This window comes from Panicum virgatum, chromosome 9N, assembly GCF_016808335.1.
Source record: "Panicum virgatum strain AP13 chromosome 9N, P.virgatum_v5, whole genome shotgun sequence".
Classification (NCBI taxonomy): Eukaryota; Viridiplantae; Streptophyta; class Magnoliopsida; order Poales; family Poaceae; genus Panicum; species Panicum virgatum.
The window spans coordinates 14826316-14844627 of record NC_053153.1 but is presented as its reverse complement, the minus strand read 5'-3'; the positions used below and the strand labels follow the sequence as shown (position 1 = coordinate 14844627).

Sequence of the window (18312 nt, the reverse complement as noted above, 5' to 3'; positions counted from 1 at the left end):
GGCTTAGGGCCTTGTTTGGATCACTGTGGCCTTGAGGAAGAGCGATCTGCAAACTGAATCTTCAACTTGTTCCGGGCGTGCCACTGCTGGTTTCTCAGACCACGCGCGCCGAGACAGATGCGTTACGCGCACGCACAACATCCCCAGGCGCCCAGGTCGCATCCGGCTGCAAACTGAATCTTCAACTTGTGTTGATGTCGGAAGTCGGATTGATTTCAACTCGCAGTCGGAGTGTCGGACTCACTCCGATAATAAATACTCCCCTTGCCTCCGCCACTCGAGTACTCGACCCGCGCGCATTCCTCGCATCGCCGGCCGCCTCTCCCCCGCCTCGCGCAGCCGTCCCCTGCCTAGGGCAGGCAATCCGCCGTCTTGTGCCTTCTCCCGCTCGCGATGGCCGCCTGCGTAGAGCCCGCTGCCGCGGCGAGACCGGCCGGCCTCAAGAGGAGGCGCATCGCCGTCAGCAGCTCGGAGCAGTACGAGGAGATCAGCCGCCTCGGCGAGGGGGCCTTCGGCGCGGTCGTCAAGGCGCGCCACCACGCCACCGGCCGGATCGTCGCCATCAAGCGCGTCGCCGAGGACCACGGCGGGCACGCGGCGCTGCTGCGGGAGGCGCGCTTCCTCGAGGAGGCCTCAGGCGGCGGCGCCAACCCGTTCGTCGTCGGCTTCCACGGCGTCGTCCGCTCCCCGGCCACCTTGGACCTCCGCCTCGTCATGGAGTGCGTGGGCCCCAGCCTCCACGACCTCCTCCGCCAGCGCGCCCCTGGGAGCCCGCCGCTGCCCGAAGCCACGGTGCGCGCCGCCATGTGGCAGCTGCTCACGGCCGCCAAGAAGATGCACGACGGCCACATCGTGCACCGCGACATCAAGCCCCAGAACATACTCGTCGGCGACGGTCACAGCGTCGTCAAGCTCTGCGACTTCGGGCTCGCCATGTCCACGGACGAGCGGCCGCCGTACGAGGCGGCTGGCACGCTCTGGTACATGGCGCCGGAGATGCTGCTGGAGAAGCCCGACTACGACGAGCGCGTCGACCTCTGGTCCCTCGGCTGCGTCATGGCGGAGCTCATCAACAACGGGAGGCCTCTGTTCCAGGGATTCTACGACCACGGGCAGCTCTGCGCCATCTTCGACGTGCTCGGCGTGCCTGACGACAGCACGTGGCAAGGGTTCTCGTCCACGACGTTCGCCACGGTGTGGATGCCGGAGTTGGACATGCATCGGGACAACTACCTGCGCGAGCTCTTCCCGGAGACGAAGCTGTCCAAGGAAGGATTCGAGGTCCTGAGCGGCCTCCTCACGTGCAACCCGGAGAAGCGCCTCACGGCGGCCGCGGCGCTCAGGCATCCGTGGTTCGCCAAGATCGACGCGTTGGAGCTGCCAAAGGAGGAATTGGCACCGCAGATTCCCAAGAGACGGAGGCTGCATGCTGTGTGCGTGGCCTGAGCTGAGACTCCCTTTGATCGTCGTATGATGTAAAGTTAGTTGATTCTTTCGGAGCAGAGATTGTAATGTCGATAATGTTGTCAATCAATGCTATGTAAATGTGGATGTAAAATTACTTGCATTGTGATGGCTGCTAAAGTGTTGTCAATATTGTGGTGTAAATTGAATTATTTGAATTGAATCCTTTTATGCTGTGTATTTTGGAATGAATTTGACTGATCTTGCCTTAATCATCTCACGCTGACTGAGCCCTGGGTAGTGTATCTGGATTTTGGCATGACAGCATCAGCACGAAAAAAACTACTCCCTCTGTTCTTAAATATATGACACCATTGACTTTTTTTTCTTCATTTGACTATTCGTCTTTTCTACAAATATTTATGCAAATAGCCAAATCTTCAAGTTAGATTCAAGAGACTCTTGATAATAGACGTAAAGGTACTCATTTCACTTCATTTAACTAATTGATTAATTAAATAATGTTGGTCAAAGTTGAAGAAAAAAATCAACGGTGTCATATAAAAAAGAACAGAGGGGGTACTAGGTAGTAGTTGTAGTACATGCGAGCATGGAGTCTGAATATGTTTAACTCACGCTAACATCAATACTTGAGTCGAACGGCACACATGATCACCATGCAACAGAAAGCAAGATGGTGGGAGTCCCACATGTGAACATTCTTTGAACTCAAAGGCAGGTGTTAAAGTTTCAGGTGCTGGTACGTGTATTGTTGTCTGGTCTACTTTCAGCAGGAGTCTGAAACTTGGATTTTTAGAAATAATATTATTTAGGTAGAAAATTGTAAAAATAAATACCAGAAAAAGAAAATTGAAAGTATTGTATCCTGTCGGCCGCTAAGAGCCGACAGCTTAAGTATCGGCTGTCCGGGTGTATTTCTTTTCATCCTCGTGTGCATGTGAAATTACTATGAAAATGTTGATGTCAAAATATCCTATACATACCTATATTCATGATGAAGTTGATGATAGCAATACCTATATACCTATAATCCAGCGGAACTATGCATAATCTGATAATGTGAGCCCTACATTGTAGCAATAATCAAGAGCTGAGATTTTGTAGTCTTTTTATTATTTTTTCAAAATATATGTACACGGATCATTTGTTGAAGAAATAAGTTCATGGGGGACACGCTCATGTACTTTAATTTGACATGTATACATCGGTTGCCTAAGAGAATGGAGGTATCTTATAAGTTCTTTATACAAGGCGTTTGTTACATTACATACTAGAATTTGGAATGGTGAAATACTGAACCTGGCGGACCTATGCACAATCTGATAATGCTGTGAGCACTGCGATGAATCAATAATCAGGAGCTGAGCTGTCTTAAATACTTCATATGTAGGGTTTCAAACAATAGTTTGCCACTGAAAGTGAATTGATTGGCCATGGGATTGATGCGGACCTGCGCTGTCCTTAGTGACAATGGACATGTGCCTTTGAAGTGCAAAGTGGTGCGCAGCTATGGCATGTTATGCAGACGGAGGAAGAAAGAGCGCTAATGTAGAAAGTAGCTCAGTGATGTTGTGGTTTTTGGTGATGGGTCCCAGACCTGTGTGGTTACTCGTTACTTTGATCTGTTCTGTAGAGTCGGTCGAAAGTGAAGGAGAAGAAGCTTAGTATCTTGCTGCTTTTGTCCTGTTAACCTATCGTAGGTGATGAATAACCAAGCAAACTGTCGAGTTCACGCCAGGCCACACGTTTGTTTCAACAGACGTGGAACTGGGGAACTGCTTTAGTAGTTTAGTATGTTGCATGATGCTTGTCCGGCTCAGGCCAGGCCTGCCGACCGATGGAAGAATGGCACGACGTTACCGCTCAGCGAGGGAAGGGTGGCTATTAAGGTGCAGCAACCGGACTGGCCTGCAGTTTCTCTTTTAAGAAGTTGGCCAGACTTGAGGTCCAATTGTCATTAACCACTAGGTGTTTTAGGATTCAATGCAGCATTGTCCAGATAGTATGTCAAAGTTCGACCAATCCTCCAGCGTTGATTTCTACTTTACATATATTCTGGAGACAGCCCTGAGAAATACAACTAGGCTGCTGCCCATGATTGCGGGCATCCTTTTCAGCAACCACCAAAGCACAATCCAGTCACCCCATGCTCCATTCCTAGATTCTAATCAAAGCTAACTTTCGAACTTTCATAAGAAGAAAAAAATTGGCTCGACATCCGTGCTTCCCTTGAATTTGTAGTGTACGATTAAACTTCAGCCCTGGATTTAAAACCATAGGAATCAAAAGAAAAACGAATTAATGACAGTAACTTATTAGGTAGTATTAGCAAACATGAATATACAAACCTGCTGACTCATCAGAATTTCAATGGCAACGTTTGGATCTCCATCAGCTGCAGCAAGTGCAACTTCAGCCTGAGTCTGCAGAAAGGTAGTCAGTTCACCAGGAAGAAGCTTGACATCCATGCATGCAGAGACAACAAAAATACAGACATGAATGGATTGCTGAAGCGGTTGTGGGCTCTTAAAAAACATGTGATTAACATCTTGTAAGCTGTCTTGACATTAGTTCATTTCTACAATCTAAGATGGCTGTCAATGCACTTGCTTGAATCGTCCAAAAAATACATGCTAAACAGGTAAACACGCACAACCGGAAAACAGACCATTTCTACAATCTAAGATGGATGTCAATGCATTTGCTTGAATCCTCAAAAAAAAAAAAACATGCTACACAGGTAAACACGCACAACCAATACGGAAAACAGACCATTTGTTTGCTTAACCACTTTGTGCTGGATCTTAATATAAAATGATCAGATACAGCCAGGACATGACAAAACAATAAACCCGCCTGATATGCTAACTGGGAACTGTACAAGTGCAGTATAGCAATTGAAAAGGACAAGGCTTGAAATACCTTCTCAAAACCCATCCCAACCAGTTTCTTAAGTTCTTCATCAAATGTATCAACCTGCAGTAAGTATTCAGTTAAGCGATTAGCACTCATTACTAGACCAATTGAACAACCAATGAGAAAGCAATAAATAGTACAGAACATGCAACCTGATCTGCTGTTACCGTTGCATCAGCTCTGACTGTGTTTGCAACTGTATGCCTGTTGACATGAAAGGTAAGAGAACACAGATCTATAAGGATGGGCCTCATATTAGAGGAAAGAGAAATAATTACTGATTCATGGATGTGTGGATAGCAACAAAACGAAACACTATGAACAAAACTTTGTATTTTGGCAAAGAATAAAAGAAAAGGTGAAAAGAGCTTTTTGAATATTCAAACCCCTGACCCATCAGTACAAAGATTGCTCATCTTATCAACAGGGCATGGGTGCATTTACAATTTTCTCATATGCAAACATTTATGTACTAATCTTAAATTCGAAATTCAATTTTCACTGCCCATTTTGCATCACACCCAGCACCAGCCAAACATTCAGGTTACCAGCAGTAACCAGAAAATAAAACTTCTCTCTTTTCAGCAACATGATCCATTTCCACAGTTGGACTCAAGAAAAACATGCATTTTTTATTTTTCTTTGGTGTTATTTGTTCAAAATGCATAATGCAATTGGTACAAAGTTCACTGGGTATTAGGAAGAAAACCAAATAAATATCAAGGCTGTAAACGTGATTCTAAATAAACTTCTCCGCTTCTTTTTCTCTTTATACCATATACTGTTATTTAGAAACAGTTGAGTTAGTCTAACTTAACTGGAGTAAGATCCTGCAACCACAAAAAGTTTACTAGGATCCCTCGTACCAATGGGCACAGAGTTTTAGTTAAGATCATAGTCTTTACAGAACAGTTTTTCCACAAAAATTGTCAAACAGAAACTTACTAATTCTTATTACTAATATAAATTATTTAAAAATGGCTGGCTATGACATACTTTTTGTGGGGAGGTTTGACATACTATAGGAGTTAGGAAGTTTACACAGTGTAAATAGAAAGAACAAAAGACAGAAGCTACTAAGAAACAGTTTTGAGCTAATTAGTGGTTGAGAACTATACTATAAGTGTCTGATTTTGAATAGAAAAATGAGACCTGAGTACTATGGGCCTATGGCAGTATCTTACTAAGACAATTATTTATCTGAAAAAAAATAATTTAGAAGTGATCATTTTACTCATTCCACGTTGCCTTCGGTTCATCTGAGATTCTGATGTCAATGCATACATGGAAACACTGGATGTGTAATGCATAAAAGAAATAGCAAGTTGAAAATGCATTACTGTGAATTCGTTAGGGGTTCACTTGGAGTTGTGTTATCCAACAACCTCGCATGCAAATTCGCACTTGCCTCCCTTGCAGCGGGTTCAGCACCTGCAGAACCAAGTGTTCGTGCTCTCCCTGGAAACCTGGGGTCTTCTCCTTCCTGCAGGAGAAAATTCAGCAAAGCCTTATATACTGTAAAGAACTAACTAACAACAAGAAAGCCTTTAAGCTACAAGCAAGTTGGTGTAGGCACAGTAAAGAACTAAGGTAACCCATATTTTAGAAAGTGTATGGATCTGTGTAATGTATTGAACATTGATCAACAAAGATAACAAGATTGTGAGCTGAGGATGATTATGTATCAAGTGGTATTAATCTTAACCACCATAACAACAAATCAAGTAAGTTGAAGGTTTGAGGTGTAACTACTTTTGGTTAAAAATATTTTTTTGTACAGTCCTTTAAGAATGAATGTACTGGTAAGGAGAACTTTTGGTTTTATTTAGATAGTGCATTATCACTTGGACAATCAGTTGCACAAAACTCAAAGCAAAATACTTGCTACTATGTTGTATTCTTCCATGGAAGGGTTCAGTTTTGACCCAGCTTCCTCATAGAAGCTTCCAGGAAAATTTCCTTGGATCAGTTAGCTATGTCTCATGATTCCTCAATATACTGAAAATCAAGTCTAGCAACCACAACCATACAACAATGGCTAGATACTTACATCACCACAGAATAGGTGAACCCCCAAAAAAACAGATAGTTGAAAAGCCTCAAAAGCTTTCCAGTAAACTGCTGCATCGGTTGCTTAAACCCTAGCAGAGAATGAACGCTAACAACAGAAAATTATACTTGCAAAGATGAGTATAGTACATGGCATTGTTGTTCTTTAATTTACCTGAACAGTGGGTGTCTGCCTGTTTGGCATCCATGAAGATATATTTCTCAAGAAATTTCCATTTATGAGAGCACTGTACATCAAAAAAGAATAGCATGTTACTTCTGTGAATATAGAATCAAAAGAAATCAATGTAGAACAATACCTTGGTGCGGCAGACGTGTTAGAGTATGTAGGAAGCTGGCCATATGTAGTCCCTCCAGTACATAGAATAAAACCAGGCCGCCTCACACAAACAGACTGGCATTCAATATATCAAACAGTCAATACAGATACAAGAAATATCTCCTACAGAAGATGGACTATATGACCAGTATATTTAAATCATTTAGTCAAAACTTACTAGTGCTGACAAGCCCTCAATTTTAGAATAAAATGATGGTCCAGGAAGCAAGTAGTTGAAAAGCCCATAAGTGTCTGGTGGGAAATAGAGAAGCTTAGCAAATATGATTAAAGGAAACATAATCTGGCTCATGAAGACTCAACAGATAAGAAGGAAATAAGAGACAAACATGCAAATCCCGACAAGATGCCGCACAGGTGCCCCAGCAATGAAACATTGCTTGCAAGAAACTGAAAAAGTACCAGTAAAATCCATGCATACCTGACATTGTACACAGTATATGGATTTTCAATACCATCTAGTAAACTGGAAGTGAATAAAGTCAACACAAGCTAAGAATGGGTACCATTTCGCAGGAACATTGAAGAGACCGAAGACACTGGAAAGTGAGAAAGAATGTCAGTCTATATGCGACTATAATATCATAAACAGAAACACAACTAATTTCTTTTAGAAGGATAGACAGTAAATAGAAATTATATGGGCTTTGAAGTACAAAGGCACATATTTCTAAAATCTATAAATTTTTTGACTCTTCCAGATAGAAATTGATGGCGCTCTTGGGTCCTGCCAATATATCAAAGGGCATACAAGGTAGCAAATAACAAGAACTAAAAAGGACTTTTGGGAATTGTCGTTGGGCAAGATATCGAGTGCAAACTTATAGTTTTAAACTCATATCATGGGACCAGCATGGATGGATACCAGGTTTGATAGAAAACTTCCTGAATAACTAGTCGAATGAATAATCATGCAATATGCACATAGACGTGTCCCCTTATATTAGAGCGAGATTCCTATTTCTGTAATTTCTTGTAATAAATAAAAGAACTGCTAAATAATATTTGAAATGTGTACAAAACTAGTAGAATGTGTAACCATGCAGTATGGTAACAAATTCCAAATGTTGAAACAATTTACAATCAATGGATTCATATACTCATATTCCTAAGCAATTTGAGTACACAAACTTTACTTTTACATAAATTCTTATATTAAAATCCTATGAGATGTTCATATGTACTAAAGACTCATATAGGTCATCAAATGTGATCACCATAGAAGCAAACGCACCTTCGCGATTGCACACCACTCAGACTTGTTTCAATGACAATCATTGCGAATATAACTCCAGAAAAGCCAATGGAGCATTCATTCACAAGATACAGGGCAGGGTACAAAGGATTGTAAGCAACCAAGAAAGCAATTGTGAGATGGAGAATTGCATTTGTTGATGCAAGAAGGAACATCAAGAATAAGAGACGGACTGATCCCATAATTCTTTCCAACTCCGTGCCCAAGGGTACCAATGCAAGCATGTTGAATAGCACATGAAGCAAAGAACCATGAAAAAGAACAGATGTGTAGAACCTGTAAACTGAAGAAAATGGTGAACTATGTCAGGGGGCAGGGGGCAGGGGCAGACAATTAGATATGCCAAAGAAAATAGAAAAAATCTGGCACAGTCTGCACGGGTAGGAAGAAATTATAGCTAATGCATGTGTACATCAAATGGTTCGCTCAAAAACATATAAACAGTCTCAGCTACTTCAGTCAGAATATTAGAGCGGTGAAGATATTATATTAGCAAGACTTATTGTCATTTTTTAGGATGTCACATTAGCTGATGGCAAATAACCGACTGCAACCATGTCATATGCACAAACAAAACTGTGATTTACACAATTGAAATTTGCCACAGAACAAGTGTTTAAGCTTTATGAAGGTAAGGCCTCAAAAGGTCCACTGACGCTAAATTGAAAAAACGTGTTTAAGTTGCCAAGGGATGTGTGAGAATGTGACAGACCTTGAAAATGTGATGCTACTGCAGAAGGCAAGAAGCATATCGTGTCATAGGAGTCATAGCCAACCAACAAGCACAGCAGATAAATTACTCCACATATCAAGACAACACCAGAAGTAATGAACGGAATGCTGCTCCACCACTGATTCAACCTAGTTGGAATCCCAGCCTGCAGCCATGGAAAACACGTCATAACTCAGAAGTATAAGAAAGTTTATCAGAATTAGCCACATTTCCGGCTCTCCTCTACCTCAATACACCACGCTAAACCCCGTTTCAAGTGTTCAGCCCAAACAATTTGGCGCGGGCCTAATACCCATCGATGACAACCACAAACCCAGCAGTAGGAGTCTAGCAGCAGAAATGAGTTCCGAAACAGGCCTGGCTCAATTCACACGGCCAGCCCCCTCACAAACCCTACCATGACACCGCCTCCTGAAAATCACACCCAATCCCCCCGCCAACCGACTCGATTCCTGCCAATTGACCAATTTCCCATTCCCCATCCTTAACCGAGCCCCTCCACGGGACCTCTCCTCGCTCACGAGAGGGTTTGAGACCCATTTCCGCAGCGACTTGACGCTAATGTGCCTCAGATCCAAATAGGACTCCGGAAAAACAATCGCGCGACAACCGAAACCGAGAATCGAAACCGCACCTCGGTGATGATGTTGGGGCGCATCTCGGACCCGCCGCTGGTCGCTGCAGTGCTCGCCGGCGGGGAGTCGAGATCGAAGCTTCGGAGGCGGGGGGGCCCTCGCGCGAAGGGGAAGGAGCCGAGGAGGACGCCACCACCAGGCACCCGCCGAGAGATCTCGAGGGTTTTGGAGCCCCGAGCAAATCAAGTGAGCCGGTGCTTGCTTTCCGAGCTACGGCCGGAGCGGAAATGTCGAAGCTTCCGGGGGTCACGCCGTGAAACGCAGGGCGGAGGATCAACGGTGGGCCAAAACTGTCAGCCTCCGGTGATCATGTCATGATAGAAGGTTCTATCCGGGCCCACACGGTGGACCTGTCGTACGAGCAAAGTGTCGTGGCCTCGTCGGGATCGCCTTTTTCCGATGGTTGTGCACTTGTGTCATTGTGTGGGTTTGGCTCAGCCGCATCAAACTGCGTCGAGTGACCATGAATTGCATTAGTGGAAAGTCTCTTTTTCTCGCAAAAAAAAAGTGACAATGAATTAATACGCACCACACTACCATTTTCACATTAGATGGGCTTGTTCTTGGAGCAAATATTCTCAAATGGGAAAATGATGTACAAGCGTTGTTATAGACTGGAGCACTTCCTCCCGTCACTTTCCCTGCACAAAGGTATGATCAAGCTATAGGAGTAGGAGAAATAGAGGTTACTCATGTTACGATGGTTCATGTTATGATGGTTCGTGAATCATGTCAAGAGATGAGAGGAAATACTAATGAACGAATTGTCTCTCTCCACTAACACAATACCAGGTCCAGGCTTAGTCTTCTTGACTTGGTCATTCTTCGTGCAACTTATAAGAAAGAATAAAAATGTATATAGTGATGATGACAAACTTCTTTCCAATTAAAATAGTTGCTATACAATACTTGTGGTGATCCCAATCCATGGACAGTTTTCCTGGCACCTTACATTTCACTTGTGGTAAAGATACTTTAATAATTAATGTTGAAGCAACTAACAAATCCGTTGTAGTCTAGCTGGTCAGGATACTCGGCTCTCACCCGAGAGACCCGGGTTCGAGTCCCGGCAACGGAAATTTTAATTGTTTTTTGTTAATATAATCTGGGATCTTGATTCTTGAAGGGCCGTGCGCCCGTGCCTGTCCATTGGTTCAGTTTCAGGCTCTCAGCACGTCTCAACCAGCCAATGCATCAAGGTTAGTTTCCTTTTCCCCAGTTATGGATAAAATGTTTCTAAAAAAGAAAAAGGTTAAGGATGAAGCCGTTTAAGCTTGCTCACTAATCTAAAGTGCCCCCGACGATGTTGATTGGGACAATGGGACCCAATTTGATTTGGAAAAGAAAAAGGTTGATCATTACGCAAACGGCGAAAATGCATCTCAGTTGCCAGGTGAAGGGCCAGCGTCATCTAGTGAGATCAAAGAGCTTTACAGTTAACAGTCACAGCAGGTGCGGCGCTCAGTGGCAGGTGCGGGGGCAACAAGCCAACAACACACCTCCGGAAGAAATAGTAAATAAAACAATGTATTCCATTCTGCATGTCTGTTCACTGTACTAAACTCTGTATATACATCTATGTGCTACTGTGCTAGTGTCTCAGATCATCTAACCACTTTTTTCAGTTATATCCACTTGCCCAGTAATATCTACAGAAATAGGTATGATAAGAAATCCTATGTCAAGCACACACTAGACTACCATCTGCAGCTGCCCTGAACAATCAGCAACTATCTGCTGCCTAGGTGGTGTCTGCGACTCTAAGCTCCAGGGATCAGGAAATAAGTTGACTGAAAGTCTGAAAGAATGGGAGAATCTATGAATCATCAATGTCATCAGAAGAATCGACAGCTTTAGGACGATCACGGTCTGCAGCTAGTGCTTGGAGCTCGTGCAGATGCTCTGGTATCAGCGTGCCCAGCTGAGGGTTCTGTGGGTTCTCTGCATACGCGACATGGTAAGCTGCTACACACGCCTGTGGCCACGCAATCATCATCCGGCACTGCCACAACAACACAAAGAAGAAGAAAATCAGAAACAAAAGATATACAAACAGCAAGCAACATCCACACTGCCTAATTCTCTGAAATCAAGTGGGGGAAAAACAGTATCTGTTGGAAGATAATGGTATCTCATTTTCATGTAACACTGAATCCCACATAGTAGAAAAGTCTACAACAATAAGGTGGAGAGCTAGGTGCATTACATTCAACTAAGACAACATAAGCGATAAAAACTCAAAATTTCTGGGAGGTTGCTGGTGACTAATTTATATTTTTCTCAGACCAATTATAATCTGCAAGCCTTTGGGTGGTATCTTCCTAGTTTTTGGTGTGGCATACAAAATGTTGAAATCAGCAGATATATGCTGCTTTCCAGACAAAGATCATAGCCAATTCAATCAGGTTTCAATAGTGCAGATAAACACAGAAAAAAGGAGTGAGTTGGGTGCAATACCATGTAATAACCGATTAGGAATGCATAGATGGTTACGGGCAAAGCTAACTTCTTCTGATCTTTATACATGCCGGCTAGTGCCCATGAGCCAGCAATCAGTGAGGCCAATGCGCCTGTTGTCACGGAAGAAAGGAAGCAGAAAGAACCAGTGAGGTCTGAATCGACAAGATTTGCTATCCCGCGGAGAACAAAAAGAGACCAGACATCCCGGGAAGCCACACAGAATGCCTTCCCCCACGTCCCCACATGCACAAAGCCCCAGCGGTTAGCACGTCCCAGCATTTTTTCTGATACAGCAAAGCAGCAGCCCTGTCCTGAGAAAATGAACTCGTCATTGCCCCCGGTTGCTGTTTTCATTGCTCGAGCCAATCCCCGCACAGCTGAGTTCACCGGGACAGCCATTGCACCCATGCATATGTCCCCAAAGACTGGTCCGAATATCGTGCCACAGAATACTTCCACAGCACCACCTGGCATGCGGATCCCATAGACGAGCTGTCCATGAGCTAGTTTTGCCACTGCTACATAGACAATGTAGCGCAATATCTGCATGGTCCATGCCATGCTCACCAGAAGTGCTGCCACATAAGCCATCTGGTAGTTCATGAAGTGCCCTTCTGCAGCGGCAATGGAGCTGATGGCAACTGTCCAGAAGGTCATATATCCAAACGTTGCAAGAAGGACAAAGATAACAAGGCAAGAAGTAGTAGGCGGCAAGTGTGCTCCAATGACAGAAGCGGAAAGCAGCTCAGAAGCATGCCGAAGACGTGGACCAGTGGCCCAACAACTGTACAATCCTGCTGCAATGGCGAATGCAACTACAAGTGCTCCAATACCAAGTGCAGTACCATTAGCAACTAGGAGTATGACTACATCGCAAGCGACTGCAAAAACAGGGGCAGTCCAGAGAGAGGTCTTGATGGCTTTTGGAGGGTTTGTGACAGCAAGGATAACCCAGAAGCAGGCAGCAATTGTGGATACTATGACAGAGGATACCAGAGGGATGAAGTTGTAGAAGGGCTTGTAGGCAGGGTTCTGGTGGGAAGAGGCCTGGACGCCTAGGAAGACTGTAGGGCAACGAATGCAAGTAGATGTAGGATGAACAACACTTTTATCACACTGCCTGTGAAACCGCTGCAGCAACCACGACTATCTGGGACCTCAATGTTGCCAAATGGGGAATAAATTTGCTCTTCAATTTCAGCCACCTGAGTAAGTATTATTTGGAAATGTTAGAAAAAGTGAACTCAATTCGAACCTAAAGAACAAAATTCAATAATTCATCAACAGAAAATGTGCTCTTTCAATTTTTTTACAAGCTTAGCAGAGTCTGTGCGTCCTTCAAACAACTAAGCAAACTCTTATCTGATCATCAGTTGTTACTTTATGTTCAATTCCATTCATATAAGAGTTCTGTTATTATCTTTTGATTTCCTTAAAGCCATGATCAAGTTTAAATTATTGGGTGTGAACTATGAAGCAGAAAATTCATGCCTCAAGCAATGCCTTGTCATTTGTCAATATCCACAAGGTAAAGGATTCAAGTATGCATTGCACATTTTTGAAAAATGGAAAAAAATTATGTCACAGATGTTTAATGCTAACTAATGCAGGGCATAAGATAATTCAGTAAATCATATCGGCTTAATATAAATAAGCACATCGAGGTGAGTCAGAATTAGTTTTATTGTGTATTTGATGACAGCAGATTAACTAATTTCGCTTAAAAGAAAAAATTGTGATTGGTTTACCAGCATCGCACCCATGAATAGACTAGCACAAGAACACAACATCTTTGTCAAGGGAAAACACATCCATTCCATCAATGTGATGTCAATTGTAACCGTACTCACAAAAGATTTTCCCTCAGAATTTTTCTAGATGAAGATAGTTTCCCTCAGAATATAATAAAACAATATTAGAGAAGCATAATCAATTAAGCACAAATTGCTTAATTCCTTCCAGACTCAACACAATTACACGAGAACCAAAATCTAAACTGCTGAGATGCTATCTTTACTTCACCGTAGCTGCCACAAGTGTTTTTTTTTTCTCGATTGCATTAAGAAGAAGAAACACAAAGGTCCAACACACCCAATGACCCAAAGCACCCTCACAAAAACTAGACTAGAACACAAGTGCAATCGCACCTGTCACTCAGAACACAACATGACCCATCCTGAAACAAACAACCTGCTGATCAACTAGTAGCGACCTCTAAATAAGCAAGGCCCCTAGCACCTGCATTTTCTACATACAGTTTAGTCATTTAGGCTGCAATTTGAAGGTAGATTAGCCCGAACTAGCCAATGCATCTTATGGCCACAAGCAATTCTAACAAAGTAACAACCCATACACCCACAATAATTTGGACATAGTGACGAAGGAAGATTGACCAGTAACAAGACTTCAACAGGTTGAAGAACATAAGGATAATAACAACCATCATCAACATGAGATTTTTCGATGTGGTAAAAATAAATTACTGCAGCACTACAACAGATTTTTCATGGAGATTGATTTAAGTTGCCTCGAGGCCTCCCATGCTTTCAGAATTGCACTACAAGCACCAGATTATCATAGTATGTCCTTCATGACTGCACGGTCCTCAATGACAAAAACAAACTTAAAATGGCATGTAGCATGGCAGCCGTATTTTAAGGGTCCGTCTATACCTAACTCAAGTGATTTGACCGGTTCCAACACTCAAGTAATTTTGTTCTTTGTTTCACCCAAAACAAGTGAACCAAAAAAATCGAGTGAGACAAAAGGTTTCCTCACCTGAAATTAATAACCATCGGATCAGACATCAACGACCACAAAAAAAAAACCACAAAAAAAGAGTACTAAAAAAACATATAAACCAAAACAAAAGGACAAAGAGAAATGGAAAAGACAAATTAACAAAATCAAAATATTTCTATGGATTCCAAAATTTCAAAAAATTTTGGGGACAGTGAGAAACCCATCAAATGCCAAAAAAAATCAAACTTTTCAAAGAATTTACACCCAAAATCAACATAAATGACATTGCTATACGCACTGTAATTTATAAAGAAATGAACTGTCATTGAAAGAAATTGCATATTACAAACATTTCTATGGATTCCAAAATTCCAGAATTTCATAAAAATTTGGTGATAGAGATAAACCCATCAAATGCCTAAAATTTTAAAATATATTACAAATTATTTGGAATTCAAATTAAAAAGATTCAAAGAAATTACACCCAAAATCAACATAAATGACAGTGCTATACGCGCTATAATTTATAATGAAATGAACTGTCATTAAAATTTAGGGATAGTGATAAACCCATCAAATGCCAAATATTTCAGAATTCAAAATATTTCAAAGTTATTCTATGGAATTCAAAATTTCAGAATTTTTCTGGGGCTGCCTAAGTAACCCAACAAATGCAAAAAAGAAAATTTACATAATCAAATATTCAAGCAAATTACAAACCCAAAAAAGATGAAATTGAATCAACAAACAAAGGACGAGAGCTAGCAGGACGAGACCTAGAGAGGAGCAAATCGAGCGCTCCATCGAACATTTCTGCGGAAATCGTCAACCACCAAAAAAAGGCAGAGGAAGTGGAGCCAACAAACAGGACGATATCTAGAGAGGAGCAATTGAGTGGATCGAAAACCCTAAACCTAGATGAACGGGAAGAGCACAACTCACCACGAAACATTTCTACCCGAGGAAAATACACAGCACAACAGACAAATTAAAAGGAACAAACTAAAGGGATTGAACGCAACAAACAGGACAAACAACAAAGTCGACGAGATCTGGAGAGAACGAATGGAAAGGACTGAATCAAACTCACCAGAAATCCCTAGCGCGTCGCCGCTCAACGGCGAGAGAGCGTGTCGCTGCTCAACGGCGAGAGCAAATGCGGAAGGGGGAAAAAGGGGCGGGTGAAATGGATAAGAAAGGGTAGCGGGGAGAGAGACCTAGAAAGAAATATAGGCGCGGTTCCCCAAAATACAAAAAGAAGAGGCTGCAACTGGGTCTCACAAACCAGCGCAAAAAAAAAAAGAAGCGGACGGACGGAACAGAAATCAGTCAGATCAAAAATAAGACGGCCACCCATTCGAGTGACAAAGCCAAGAGAATCACTCAAGTGATCTATAACTTTTGCTTATTTTAACTGCCTGGAAGGTTCCTATGTTCCCATAACTGAACTACAAGCACTGAATTACCTACTGTACCTTTGTATTACTGGCTACTGCGAACAACAATCATTGATCATTAAGCAACCGCAACCCCTATACCATCGGCAACTGGTGGGTTCAATTTCTCGGAAGGAAGCCAAATTGCTCACGGTCCCTGCATTTCCGTACAAACTGTGAAAACTGAAAACTAATCTTAGCAGATGGTTCGATTCGATTCATCAAAATTCTAAACACGTGCAAACCGTCTCCGTGGTCCAGGCAAAGCAAACCAATGCCCACCGACACGCATCGTCGCACTCCCAAACACGGGCTACTTCACCGCGTCAATTTCGACTTCAGCGCGTCAGTTCCAGCTTCAATTTCGTCGTCAGTTCGGAAACAGAAAATCACAAGAGCGCGCACGCCACCCACTCAGGCGGAGGGACAAGAGAAGGGGAGGATTGGGGAGGGCGAGCGTCCGTCACCTACTCACCTGGTATGGGCTCGCCGCCGGCGTCGTCGCGCCCGTAGACGCCTGGGCAATGCCGCCGCCGCCTGGGAAAGCCGCCGTGATCTCGCCGCCGTGCCTCGCCATCCGCTTCCCCCACGCACGCGCCCTCTCTCTGTGTGCGGTCTCTCTCTAGACTCCCGTGGCTTTGCTTTATTCTAGTGGTCTCGTCTCATCTCCTCCGCCTCATCTGCCTTTCGCTTTCGCGGCGGTCGTGGCTTTCCGCTTGCTTCGCCTGCTCTGCTTCGTCTCTGTCCGACGGATATAGCTTGGGCCGGGTCGCCGGGACCGGGAGGAGGACGAAGTGGGGTTCGTGGGTGGGGTGCCGACACCGCCCGGTAGGGCTGCTTCGAGGTCGCAGCCTCTCGCGCAGTCGCACGCGCCACGCAGCCACGCAGGTGGCCGGCGAACGGCTGTGGAGGTGAGCGTACCTTTGGTACGGTGGTGGGGGTGGCTGTAACGGTGACGGGGCAGGAGCCGCGGAGTTCGTGAGTTCGTGGGCCTGCGTCTTGGTTGAGGCCGTTGCACCGGTTACACGTCAGCGCGCTGGGCTTCCAAGTGTACGACTCCATATACGACTCTCTGCCGTGGGTTAGAAATGGGAAATCTCTTTTCCACACGGAAATGAATTCTTTGTTAGGCGATGGAGTAGTTTTTTTTCCCTCGGCAGATGCAGCTACAACCTTTTTATAATTTTATATATAAATCATAAGTTAGTAACGATTGCAGTATCTCTTGGTATCATTTCCTATGTCACGGAGCATCTCTACTTATAAAGGATAATATAGTCTAACTTCTTGAAGAAAATATCTTCAGCATAGATCCTTCAAAGCAAGACCAAATCTTGAAGGCAAGAACTCATGGGGTGGCCAGCCGGTGACCTATATCCAACCATTTCAATTTTCAAGCGACTTAGCCAAAAAAAAATTCTTGAAGGGATCAGCAAGAGATATGGCGTAATTTTTATTAAAAAAAAGAGTTAAAAAATGCAAAGAACTCTAGCTCCCCCTACCACCCCACCACCCACACCCACACCCACACCCACACAACTAAAGTTAGCCACACGGCGCTTACTTATATTCTTTTATCTTTCTTTAGTAAAGGCAATAACTCGTGCGGCGGTGTTTGACATAAATCATATCACACTAAGTGACACATGTGCAATATTGTGCTTCAACTGTTGTAGAAGACGTATTTGGTGTACCGTTTTATTGTTTGGGGTTTGGGGGGGGGGGGGGGGGGGTGAAATAGATGCAGGTATATAACCCCGCAAAGGCAGCATGTAGATTTTCATTATTATGGTAGCCCTTCTTACCTTCTTCGAGAATGTAGGACTGCATTTCGTGATCCTACCTAAATTGGACTCATTTATACAAAGTTTATGCAAAATTCATGTGCTCCAATGGAGGCAAAAACCTGTATACTTGTATGATCTAGCAAACAAACAATTTGCTGGAGGAATTAATATGAACATACCAGCCACGGTGAAGGAAATCCTATGGATCCCAATGATTAGAGAGGGCACCTTTTTTCCAATGATAGTGCGCCACTGAAAAGGATAGGGATGGATATAGGCAGGCTAACTAGCACGAAACGCATGGAATCCACAGGAGAACAAAAAAGGAGGTTCCTTTTCTTTGTTGGAAAAGCCAAAGAAACGGAGGAGGTGGAAATCTGATATCGAGGGACCAAAAAAAAAGCAAGCAGCATAAGAAGTCATGTGGATGGGTACTCGAGAAATCAGAAGCAAAAGAAAAAAAAAAGGCTAAAAGGTAAAATGAGTGGATGGGCCTGCTTGCCAACTTTGCAGGGC

General features: G+C 43.5%; 2 protein-coding genes, 1 non-coding gene and 1 pseudogene across 6 annotated transcripts; 2 read left to right on the top strand and 2 right to left on the bottom strand.

Annotated features, from left to right (window-relative positions):
• The first annotated feature begins 393 nt into the window (after positions 1–393).
• LOC120688748 (putative cyclin-dependent kinase F-2) lies at positions 394–1584 on the top strand. Its single transcript, XM_039971125.1, has one exon. It carries the CDS (start codon positions 394–396, stop codon positions 1444–1446), a length of 1053 nt encoding a protein of 350 aa, XP_039827059.1. The 3' UTR covers positions 1447–1584.
• A 1761-nt stretch (positions 1585–3345) lies between these two features.
• LOC120690454 (rhomboid-like protein 15) lies at positions 3346–9655 on the bottom strand. 3 transcript variants are annotated; one of them, XM_039973099.1, is made up of 13 exons: positions 9371–9652; positions 8716–8881; positions 7983–8286; positions 7255–7287; positions 7078–7169; positions 6909–6982; positions 6711–6805; positions 6566–6638; positions 5682–5824; positions 4494–4545; positions 4348–4401; positions 3774–3848; positions 3346–3686 (listed from the first exon to the last, which is right to left on the bottom strand). In XM_039973099.1, the coding sequence occupies exons 1-13, from the start codon at positions 9392–9394 to the stop codon at positions 3681–3683; spliced, it is 1191 nt and encodes a 396-aa protein (XP_039829033.1). In that variant the 5' UTR covers positions 9395–9652; the 3' UTR covers positions 3346–3680. The 3 variants fall into 3 exon arrangements, with proteins under 3 accessions (XP_039829033.1, XP_039829035.1, XP_039829034.1); XM_039973100.1 differs by having other exon boundaries at positions 3366–3686; positions 5727–5824; positions 9371–9655; XM_039973101.1 differs by lacking the exon at positions 7983–8286 and having other exon boundaries at positions 9371–9655.
• Positions 9656–10376: 721 nt separating this feature from the next.
• On the top strand, positions 10377–10449 carry TRNAE-CUC. The gene has a single exon. It is a non-coding gene; the product is annotated as a tRNA-Glu (tRNA).
• Positions 10450–10879: 430 nt separating this feature from the next.
• On the bottom strand, positions 10880–16768 carry LOC120691315 (annotated as a pseudogene). Its single transcript, XR_005682177.1, has 3 exons — positions 16485–16768; positions 11829–13036; positions 10880–11373 (listed from the first exon to the last, which is right to left on the bottom strand). The product of XR_005682177.1 is annotated as a protein PNS1-like (transcript).
• Positions 16769–18312: the final 1544 nt, after the last annotated feature.

What these genes read in the sequence shown, in the direction of transcription:
- LOC120688748 (XM_039971125.1), top strand. Translation starts at nt 394, where the DNA reads ATGGCCGCCTGCGTAGAGCCCGCTGCCGCGGCGAGACCGGCCGGCCTC.
- LOC120690454 (XM_039973099.1), bottom strand. Translation starts at nt 9,394, where the DNA reads ATGCGCCCCAACATCATCACCGAG. An exon ending in TTGAGGGCTTGTCAGCACTA is followed by an intron (nt 6,806 to 6,908) that starts GTAAGTTTTGAC and finishes ATTGAATGCCAG; the next exon opens with TCTGTTTGTGTGAGGCGGCC. An exon ending in AACACGTCTGCCGCACCAAG is followed by an intron (nt 6,639 to 6,710) that starts GTATTGTTCTAC and finishes TTTGATGTACAG; the next exon opens with TGCTCTCATAAATGGAAATT.